At 39.4% G+C, this 11,942-nt stretch overlaps 1 protein-coding gene across 2 annotated transcripts in view; it reads left to right on the plus strand.

The window, feature by feature from the left end:
• Positions 1–235: 235 nt before the first annotated feature.
• SMPX (small muscle protein X-linked) overlaps positions 236–11,942 on the plus strand; it is a 27,976-nt gene continuing 16,269 nt past the window's right edge. Inside the window, exons 1-3 of one of the 2 annotated variants that reach the window (XM_015814424.1) lie at positions 236–401; positions 3,873–3,932; positions 7,327–7,410. In XM_015814424.1, the coding sequence (XP_015669910.1) occupies positions 3,894–3,932; positions 7,327–7,410 (123 nt within the window). In that variant the 5' untranslated portion in view covers positions 236–401; positions 3,873–3,893. Of the gene's footprint in view, positions 402–1,183; positions 1,312–3,872; positions 3,933–7,326; positions 7,411–11,942 lie in introns of those variants that run through there. The other variant, XM_015814423.1, reaches the window with a different exon arrangement.

Genomic DNA, 11,942 nt, shown 5'->3' on the forward strand with positions numbered 1-11,942 from the left:
GGGAAGTTGTTTAATACTATTTACTCAAAACTATTTTAAAAAGCTTCTGACATTTCTACGTTGAGAAAATTGCAGCAACGTATTACCTGAAACTGAGCACTGATATATTTTTGCTTGACACTTGAGACCTTTAGTTTCAACTAAGACAGGATGAATCTTATTCTATATTTAGGAAGAACAACTGCAAGCTATGACAGGAATTCTCTATTACACTTGGCTTCTGAACATTGCTCTATTCCAGTCCCAGAGGTCCTTTCCCTTGAGAGTATCCACTGCACAAAGAACTTCATCTATTTCACATGAAAGATCTCAGCTGACCTAAGGTGCCTCAGTCAGCAGCAAAAAGAGGTGTAGCATTCACTCTTCTGACGGGCTGTAACTTTTCTGATATAAATAATCAGGTACTGTACTTAATGGGAGTTGAGGAGGGAGGGGGACAGCTTTAAAAAAGAAAAGGTTGACTTAGGAAATACATTTATAGCTAGGGAACAAGGATAAGGGCTATGTTGCTGTGAGTGTGGTTCTCTTTATACCAGGTCATTAATGTTTTTCATAACTATTAAAGGCAAGAGTTTTTAAATTAAAGAATATTGTTCCGAGATTTTGCAGTTTCATAAATGTATGTGCTCTTGTATGATTTTCATAAAAGCCTACTGGGCACAGTTGGTGATAGCTAACCAAACGCATGTTTATTTTTCTCCCTGTGGCTTTCTGGACAGCCATGTACAAGTAAGCAAAATTATAATACCAATGTTTGAACCCAGAAATATTAATTTCTCACTGCTAAAATGCTTATCATTAACTCTGGAGTCACAGTGACCTTTCATGAAATAAATTGCACTGTGAGCAATTGTTTCGATATAGAGTTGTATTCCCCCTCCTTGCTACTCAGCATAATTTCTATCTAGGTCTTAAAGAAAAAAATAATACAGTTCCATTTCATAATATCCATGCCAGTTTTATACATTACAGATGGGGGAGGTCAGCATGAGAACGATGTCATTTCCAGCTTTTTTTCAATTGCATCTGAGTTGCAGGAGTAGGAAAGATAAATATTAGAGAAGCATCTCGCAAGCAGGCCTCCATTTCGTCCAAGCAAATTGAAGTAGTTTGGTGCTGAATGACTGCGTGTCCTTCAGCACTCCCCGCAGGACTTATTTTTAGACAAGGCAGAGCAGATAAGAGCTTTCCCCCCCTGTGTTTATTTCTTCCTGTGCCTCATGCTGGATTACAAATCCTAGGGACCTGTGCATGTAAAGTTCAATACTTACTAAATTACTCCAGTGCACTGCTTTTGGGGGGTCATAAAGGGTAAGTCATGAGATCAATGTCTGTATGCCTGATAGGACTGGCTTTTTCAGTCATTTAGTTACATTCTGTTTACAATTTAAATGATTTGTTCAGCTTGTTTAAATTTAAAATTATTCAATTACTCATTATCAGACTGCACTATGACCTATGGATTTTCTCAGCCTGGTTTTATGTCTAAAAAGATGTAAGAAAAACACTGAACATTATCCTCCTAATTGTCAATTGTGCCCCAGAGTTCTTCAGCAGATGGGGGCAACCCAGTAACTCCAAACGGTCTCAGCTGTCTTTTGGAAGACCCAGAGCTCCCAAAAATTATATTATCAAAATCAATTACTAATAACAGCTTGGCAATTTCCTACTGATTTCAGTGGGAAAGGGTGGAAAATATATAATAACATATATCTAACAAATGCACATATATGCCAAATATAAAACTCATCTGCACTCCAAAACCATGTGAAAAGAGGACAAAACATATTACTCTACACAACACAAAGAGCTTGCAGCTATCAGTAACTGAAAAAAATGCTGTTCACACCTGGTTGCAAGTGTGGGAGGGAATGAGTATAGCATCCAGAATCACATTGTTTCAGGTAGTGTGTATGTACTGTGTATGTACACAGAAGAAGCTCCATTGAATTCAGGATAAATGCAAGTAGTAGTATTAGGAAAGAAAAAAGAATTTGTTCCATAACAGATCTTTTGGCTGACATTCCCAAAATATAATGGCTGGAGCTACCGAATGTAGTCCAAAACTTATTTAAGGCAACAAGGTGGGATTCTGAACTCACTTTCTTACATTAATTTGATAGCTTAAAAAAGATGTGTATAGAGCAAGGCTGAACTAAAATTTCCAGCATCCCTTTATCACTGACCATACCGGGAGGATGGCTGGGACTTAAAGCCCAAAGCAACTTGTGAGCTTCTAATTGGGAATTTGTTTTGAGGGATAAACAGTATAAAGAGTCCATCTTAAATTTCCTGTCTAGTACACCCCTTATATAATTGTATTGATCAGGCTGCTAATATCTGTAGTTTGTCAACCTTAAAAGGAGCACAAATTCTTCATCCCTAGTGCAAAAGATTTGGTACTTCAGAAATAGTTCATTTTCTTCCCCAACATTGCACTGCTTGTGCGATATTAACATATATGGTGAGATTTCAAGAGTGTTTTGGGTGAAAGGGGAAATATCTCTATGAAAATATGAAAGTACCATCTGTTTCTATTAACTATTAGCCTCTTTCCTGTTCATGCAGTCAAACATAAGGACATAATTCCCTTAATATCTCTATTGCCAAATATAATTAAGCAATTGATGCACTCAAGTAAAAGAGAGGATGGGGATTGCAGTCCAAGAAGATAATCTATTTTTACTCATCAACATTCTGTTGTCCTGATTTCTCAAGCAGTAATGAGGTCAGTTAAAACTGGCATGGAAGAAAGATTGCCTCTGCTTAAAGTAATCTATACAGTTGTATCACTGAGAAATTTCCATTTTGATTATATTTTATTCTTATCATTTATTTTTAGTCTCAGTTTAAGGTTACATATAAATTTAGAAACTGGCTTCTGGAAAACAGTACATATTCAAGCCATGCCATACAGGTAGTCCTCAACTTATGATCACAATTGTGCTCAAAATTTATGTTGCTAAATGGAAAATTTGTTAAGCGAATTTTGCCCTATTTTACGACTTTTCTTGCCACATTTGTTAAGTGAATCACTGCAGTTGTTAAATTAGTAACATGGTTGTTAAGTGAATCTAGTTTCCCTGTTGACTTTGCTTGTCAAAAGGTTGCAAAAGTTGATTACATGATCCCAGGATACTGCAACTGCTATAAATGTGAGTTGTCAAGCATTCGAATATAAATCACATGACCATGGGGATGATGCAATGGTCATAAGTATGAAAAATGTTCATAAGTCACTTTTTTCAGTGCTGTTGTAACTTTGAATGGTCACTAAATAAACTGTTGTAAGTTGAGGACTACCTGTACTTCAATAGGTACAGTAAGATGGGAAGCTGAATTGAGCACACAGAATGCCACTGCTCTCGCTATTTCTAATGGTCTTTATTCTCTGAATTCCCTTCTTATCAGACCTCTGAGTAGTTTGTTTATCCTCTTTAAGTTACAGTCTACTGAAAGACATGTTCATCCAGAAAACTGGTTCCGTACAGATATATAAGGGTTTTGCAATTCTCTTTTGTAAATTGAAATAAATAGTAAATAAATAATGTAGATAGTTATTAACTTGTGCTTTTGATGGAACATGTGCCCCTTTCCTATTGTGTTGTGAAAGTGATATTTCTCACTGGATCTATTAAAAATTCAATAAGGAATTTCAGATGTTCTAAGTTCCTTGCAGTATTCTGTAGGTGTATCTTAGTAACTCTGAAACTTGAGTCTGAAAGATAATCTGAGCTGATGAATACATAGTTACCAGGAAGTACCATGGTTAAATTATAGATAATAAAACTTTGCTTATAGAATGCCATTACAACCCATAAAGTTTTTGCTATCATTTTTTGTTTATTTAATTGATTTTGGTTTTTTTGCAGTGAAAACTCTATTGCTTAAGTATGTCAAATCAACGAGCTTCAAATGTCAGAAGCATTCAGGTAAGGTATTTTGTGTGACTGCTTATAAATAACTACTTTAAATGGAGGAGATATGGAATGATGCTTGGATTGAAGCTTTAATTCTAGTTAGGAATTATTCTCAATTTACTAGACATGCAGCTAAATTAATTTGATGAAACAATTTGTTGCATATCTTACATATTTTTATTAGCCTAAAAAAATAATCACAATGTGCTTTTTTCCAATATGCTTTGTTCTGTGTTAAACCAATTCAGTGTGTTATCTAAAGTTTTAAGTAGCACTGTCATACACATGCATGCACATATTACTTGTGCTGTTTATTTTTCTTTATTCGCCTTGAAAATTAACTTGTCATTTTTAGCATTCTTTTAGCTGATAACTGGAATTAAATCTCTCAATTAAATGTCTATGGAGATTCTCAGCCATCCAGGCCATGATTATCCCAAAGGTTCTTTTTCAAGAGGCAACTGGACTTTCTTGTTTTTCTTTGAAGGTGTTTCACTTCTTCGCTGAAGAAGCTTCTTGGATGAGAAGCAAAACATCTTCAAAGAAAAACAAGAAAGTCCAGTTGCCTCTTGAAAAAGCATGTTTGGGACTCTCAATTAAATACTTGTTATTGTTGTTTCTTGGCAGAAAAATGCTGGCTATTTCATTAAATAGGATATTCCCTTTTGCCAATTGACTAAAGTGGGAACCTTGACCCTCCAGATAGTATTCAGCTAAAAAACCAAATAGCTTGCTTGTTAGTCATCCTTAGGTAAGGTTGAAGGGTATTTCTGTGAACAAAGGAATAAACATTGAAATTAGACATTTTTATTTCCTAGTAGGTCATGTCAGATAACTCTAATTGATTAATAAGTCATCCAGAAAAGTTAGGCCCAGATTAGCTCATCTTAGATGAGGGAATTGAAGGGGAACTCATCAAATATGCAGATGACACTAAGCTGACAGGAATAGCCAACACCCCAGAAGACAAGCTCAGGATCCAGAAAGATTTTGACAGACTTGAACAATGGACCCTATCCAACAAAATGAAATTTAATGTGGAGAAAAGCAAGGTTTTACACCTGGGCAGGAAAAACCAAAGGTGGACAAACATCAGTCATCAGTCATCAGTATCATCTTTACAAGGGAGCAGAGATAAGGCAGATAACTCCTGGCACATTCCTCCCCCTTTTCACACCCAAAGAGATGCATCAAAGATGGAGAGAACAAAGTAAAGAAAATACATCTGTGATCCCCCCCTCCCAGCAGAGCGAAACCTCCCCCTCCCATCAGAATGACAGAGCCCCGAAAATATGGATTGGAGAGCACCTGACAGCTCCATTTTACAGCATTGTGGCCAAGCTGGTAATATGATAGTAGATAATTATCAGCAATTGGAAGACAAATTTTACACCAGCATAGTTATCTGTTAGCTTGGGTATGGGTGATTCCTGTTTAAAATGAGCATAAGGAAGAACCCTTTATTTCTAAATCAATCCCATGATTAACCATGCCTGTATTCTCTGAACCACAGCAAGTAATTTTAGAAGTGTTTTGATAGGTGTGAAATACAAATTCAATGTATTACTTAAATGCAGTGCTTAAAGGTTCAAGGCTAATCAATACATTCTATGTATCGTGTTTTCCCGAAAATAAGACCTGGTCTTGTATATTTTTTGCCTCCAAAAGAGGCACCAGGTCTTATTTTTGGGAGATGTCATACCCGCTTACCTTAAGACTGCTGCAGCCAGGCCTCCCATGCCCCAACAGCTGTCACGCCACTGCCTGAGTTCTGTGGCCGCTTGCGGCCTCTCTCAACCAAATGCCACGTGGCTCATTGTGCTGGTGCCACTGCTCGTGGCAATATGCCATGTGGTGCTTCACGCCAGTGCTGCTGCTCATGGCAGGAGGTTGTGTGGCTCATCGCCCTGGTGCCAGCACTCACAACAGGAGGCCATGTGGCTTATCGCACTGGGCCACCACTCGCGGCAGGAAGCCACGCAGCGTATCGTGAGCAGCAGCACCTGTGCGACGAGCCGAGCAGCCTCCTTCCGTGAGCAGCAGCAGTGGCATAAAGCACCACCTAGCGTTCTACAGTGGGCAGCAGCACCGGTGTGACAAGCCACACGGCCTCCTGCCGTGAGTGGTGGCACCAGCATGAAGTGCCACCTGGCGTCCTGGTGCAAGTGGCAGCACTGGCATGAAGTGCTACCTGGCATCCTGCTATGAGCGGCGGTACCAGCACAATGTGCCATGTGGCATCTGGGAATAAGCAGCTGCAGAAGAACTTGCGCAGTGGCGTGGCAGGTGTTGGACCGTGGGAGGCCTGGTTGCAGCAGTCCTAAGGTAAGTGGGTATGGGGCATATGGGACAGCTCAACCCCCCCACTCTCACCCTAGCTTGATTTTTACGTGTGCCCCTCTCCCCCAAACTAGGGCTTATTTTGGGGGGTAAGGCGTGCACACGTAAAAATCAAGCTAGGGCTTATTTTCGAGCTAGGTTTTATTTTCGGGGAAATACAGTAGGTGCTTTTGTAAGAATATTTTAGGAGGTGAAGGCTGTTAATTGGCTGCTGAACCTTACTTTGTATGGTTCAATATACAAACTTTACTTTGTACGAATATGGAAGTTAATACAATTTCTTATGGCTACTGTATCTGGGAAGCAAAGATCTGGATGACTATTAATGGTTGTCTGGATTTCTGCAGCCTCAATATTGTAGTTCTTTATTCAATTTTGACTGAAACTAAAACTCTTTGCAGGAGTTTAAGAAGCCATATTAACTCCACAAGTAGAAAGTAAAAATTATCTACTCTTGAAGAACAGCAATAGCAGACTAAATGTATATACCACTCCATAGTGCTTTGCAACACTCTCTAAGTGGTTTACAGAGTTAGCCTATTGCCTCCAACAATCTGGGTCCTCATTTTACCTACCTTGGAAGGATGGAAGGCTCAGTAAACCTTGAGCCAGTCAGAATCTAACTTCTGGCTGTGGGCAGAGTTAGCCTGCAATACTGCATTCTAACCATTGCAACGCTACAGCTCTTTCATATGACAGAGGGACCTGATTTTACAATGACTGTAACCTCAGATAAAAAAAGTTGTCCATATAGGGTTTAAATACAAATCACTGTTTCCCTTAAACATTAATATACTAGCACCAGATTATATTTAGCACTAATCTGGCCCCATATAAACAAGGCTCAGAACACTGCCACTGATATGGAAACTTAAGTTGGGATTTTGCTGTCTAAATTAATCTTATTTTAAATATGTCTAGATTTAAAATAATAAGGCAATTAATAAAAGAAATGAGAAACAAAATATAATTTTCCTGGACAATCAAGAAAACTCCATCCATCTCTTAATTTTTGTAGATCTACTACAATATAATTTCATGCACTGATATGTTCTCCAATTTTCAGGCAAATATCAACATCCCAATGGGAGCACTTTTGCCTGGTGCTGGTCAACCTCCTAAAAGAAAAGAATCTACTGAACCCGAAGAGGTAAGAATAGTATGTGCTTATCTGACTAGAACATCACACATTAAATAAGACTTCTGTTCACCAGTGACATTTCATTCTGTAATATCTCAGGAAAACATTCATTTCATCCATATCACTAGAAAACATAAGTAAACAGTAAGTATAAACATAATCTTCCCACTCTAATATCATTAGCTAATATATGTAAAGGACAGTGTATTTTAGAGTGGTAATATATGGAAGCAGTATAAGATCAGCATTAAAATGTTGGTGCCTTGTTTCTGAAGTATTTCCCTGCACATCCTTTCTATCATATTTTAACTAGAGTATGACATATATTGCTTTTTCTGAAGCTGTATAAATATCTTGAGCTATCACTATCTTTCCCTTAGGGCCAATTTTTTTTTAAGATTTTGTGGTATAATAATTGTATTTTAAAAGCAACTAGAGAGTCCCAGTATGGATCAGAGTGATATTGCTTTGGGCGACACATTTAAGCAGGATCTTCCTGTGTACATTTAAATATGTAGTTAACAGTATCTGGAAGGGGGAAGTGCATTGATTTTATTTTATGTATCAGAGAAATTAAAGACTACATCTGGTACCCAAAGCATTTCTATTCGGTAAAAGTACTAAAATTAAAAGCAGGATGAATGTAGGCAGCAAAGACAGTAATTTACATTCCTGTGGTGCTCTTGTATTTAAGCTCTTGTCCAATAACCATAGCCTATAAGGATCTGCATAGAGGTGAATGAAGGGCTGCCACAAGATGATTACTCAATTTTCCTCCAAATCTAATAGAAAAAAGAGCCTGGCCATCAGAGGAATGTGGCTCCACCCACCCCTTGCCCAGTATAGAAAAGCAATTAACTGCTGTTTCTTCTGACAGTCCTCAATAAGATCGCATTTTTCACCTAAAAATTTTTGTGGATTTATTTGCAAGAATGTTTGAAGGCTTTGCTTACTTGATTAAATGTTGAGTCTGCTGGCTTCTTGAAAATGCTGGGTTGTGTGGCGCAAACTTCTCATTGTCTGGGTTCTCACTGTCTTCTAATGTCAGCCTTGACTAAACACCTTTTTCCCAACCTGGTGTTCTCCAGATGTGTTGAGATTATGATTCCAGGGTCAAATTCTGGCAGTTGTGGTCCCAGCACATGAGGACAATGCCAAGTTGTGGTAGGTTTATATAAACAACAGAGACAGTATAAAGGTAGTAAGAAAAAATTAAAACAACAGGAAATGTAATCATATCTTAAATATATCTTTGTATATTTCTTTAGAGATTTTGAGGGGCTGCATTATGTTCTTCACTGGTTAGGATAGGGATGGGCAACTATGGCAACTTTATGACCTGTGGACTTCAACCATGCTGGTTCAGGAATTCTGGGAGTTGAATTCCACAGATTGTAAAGTTGGCCATAGTTACCCACCTCTGACTTAGGCCCTCCTTGCAACTTTAAATTAAAATCTGGACTAAGCATTACCATAATTTAGCATTTTCACAATACAGAATCTGTTCCTTAAATAGGGCTTGCCCTATCATGAAGTAACATGGCCCTATGAGGAATCCCCCCCATCTTTATTAGCAACAACATCTCCCCATCTTGGAATTCTCTATCTTTTGAAATGTTATAATTTTGTTTTATAATTTTAATAATTCTTAATCTTAAATTATTTTGTTTTAATGCTTAATTTTATTATTAAATTCTACACTGTCCAGAGCCCCTTTCTGAAGGAGAAAGGCAGTGAAGAAACAATTAGTCTAATACAGTAATCAAGAAACTTAATTATATATATTATCTATCTCTATCATCTATCATCTGTCTATCCATGTCTATGTCTATGTCTATGTCTATGTCTATGTCTATGTCTATGTCTGTCTGTCTGTCTGTCTGTCTGTCTGTCTGTCTGTCTGTCTGTCAGTTTTATATATGTGTGTATGTGTGTATAACAACCATGTATACATATTGCAATTTGATCCTGATTCATTCATTCATTCAAATTGTATTGGTTACTCTTTTCAGTATTCAATCCATAATTCACCACCCATTCATTCTTTACCTTGTCTCTTCTTGTTTTACCACACAGACTTATAGGGCAGAGGTCACCAACCTTTCTCGGTTGGCGGACCGGAGGGAAAGGGAGGGGGAAGCATTTTACATGCACGTGTGCGTGCATGTGGGCATGGGGCTGCAAGCATGCGCACAACACAAATGGGGCAGGGCGAGCACTTGCATGATACTCGCTAGCCTTGTCCTTTCTTGTGTGGTGCAGTGCCCCGTTTCTGCACCCCACAGTGCAGCGGCACCCATTTTTCCACTCCACAGTGTGGTAGCAGCCTGTTTTCATGTCCCGCAGCACAGCGACGTCCCATTTTTGCACCCCAAGGTGCGGCAGTGGCCCGTTTTCACACTCTGCAGTGCAGCGCCATCCAGTTTTCATGCCCCACAGCATGGCAGCATCCCAGTTTGCACCCCAAGGCACAGTGGTGGCCCGTTTTCATGCCCTGCAGTGCAGCGTCCTGTTTTTACACCCCGCAGCCATAGCACTAACGCAAGTGGGGGTGCGTGCATGCACATGTGCATGCCAGCCTGTCCTATGGCCCAGTGGCCAGGAGGCCATGGCCCACTATCGGCCAGCCTGTCCCATGGCCCAGTGGCCAGGAGGCCATGGCCCACTACCGGGCTGCAGCCCACAGGTTGGGGACCCTTGGTTTATAATATTTGTAGATAAATATTATAAGGAATGCCCATGGTGAGGTTATAAATGAACTAGTTGGAGAAATAAGAATAGTTTTTTTGAGGCTGCACTGTGGGCTGAGAATATGAATGATTTGTAGCTAAAGATAGACAGACTGTACAACACAGTGAGGATCTAAAATCTTGTCCCACTAGGACAAGCCCATCCTACTTGTGCCAGCAGAGACGACTTACTTTGGGTCCCATCAGTCAAAAAACTCCCAACTATTGGGATCCAGAAGAGCCGTCTCTGCTGCAGTGCTAGCCCTTTAGAACATCTTACCTTCTAATGTGAGATCTGCCCCCATCCTCTTATCCTTCTGCAAGAGCCTGAAGACCTGGCTCTGCTAGTTGTCCTGGGGATCACCTCCCCACCCCTTATAATCTGCTCTCTACCATCTTTTTGGTTATCATATTGATGTATTCTTGTTGTGTTCTTTTTCACTGTTTATTTTATTGTTCTATTATTTTACTTCTACTTCTGTTGTGTTTACACTTCTTTCATTTTTTTTCCTTTTCATTATTGTAAGCTTCCTAGAGTAGGCCCCCTAAATAAATTTAACAAACAAATGAACAAATAAACATTGGTGTATCCAGGAACAAAGTAATTGGGTTTGAGAAAGTTGAGAGAGCAATTGGAAGTTACATGAAAATTGCAAAAAACAGAGTAGGTATATGAATTTTTAGAATATTTAAAACAGGGGTCCCCAACCTGTGGGCCATGGCCCGGCACTGGCGCCATGGCCGTGGGGTGCGAAAACAGATGCTGCACTGTGGGGCATGAAAACACGCCACCACGGCGCCTCAGGGTGCAAAAACAGGATATCACCATGCCTCAGGACATGAAAACAGGCCACTGCCACACTGTGGGGCACAAAAACAGGATGCCGCTGCACCGTGAGGGTATGAAAATGGACTGCTGCCACACCTTGGGGCATGAAAATGGGATGCCACCGTGCCATGGGGTGCAGAAACAGGATGCTGCCGCGCCTCAGGGTGCAAAAATGGGATGCTGCTGCACTGTGGGGCATGAAAACGGGATGCCGCCATGCTACGGGGTGCAAAAACAGGCATGGGGAAATGGGGCGCAAAAACAGGGCAGGCTAGTGAGTATCATGCAGGTACTAGCTCCGTCCTGTTTGCATCATGCGGGTGCTCGTGGCCCTGTGCCCGCGCCCATGTAAAATGCTTCCCTCTTCCTTTCCCTCTGGTCCATCAACCGAGAAAGATTGGTGACCTCTGTTCTAAACAACCAAGAGGACATCAGACAGTTCTTTTACTCCCTGACAATCATTTACTAAGCATCCTATTTATTCTCATGCACACTTTATCTCAATCAAATATTGCTTTTACCATATTCAACAGCCAACCTAAAACTTCATAGTTGTGCAAAAAAATCCATAATTCAAGCTTATTTACTTCTCAAGCCTATTTTCACTAAATCAACAATCATAGATAAACATTCTCAGATTCACAAAGTTCCCATTTAAAACTTTTACATGGACAGTCTTGCTATATTTCAACATAAATGTATGACTTCGTTTTCATTTATTTTTTTAGACACTAACTGTATAATACTGGATTCAGTTTCAATGTCATTCTGACTTACTATTGTCCTCTTTAATTATTCCTTAGTTATATGTGTACAGGGGAATACATTTACCCTTAAATTGTATGTTAGAAACTATTATTAAGCAGATACCAACAGACAGCATTTTTAGTCTTTCTTATATCTCTATTGGCCCAATCACATTTCGTATTCCCACTCATTCTTTCATGTTTGTGGATAGCATTAATTCGATATGTTACATATTT

The sequence above is a fragment of the Protobothrops mucrosquamatus genome, unplaced genomic scaffold (assembly GCF_001527695.2).
Source record: "Protobothrops mucrosquamatus isolate PMUCROS unplaced genomic scaffold, P.Mucros_1.0 scaffold250, whole genome shotgun sequence".
Taxonomy (NCBI): domain Eukaryota; kingdom Metazoa; phylum Chordata; class Lepidosauria; order Squamata; family Viperidae; genus Protobothrops; species Protobothrops mucrosquamatus.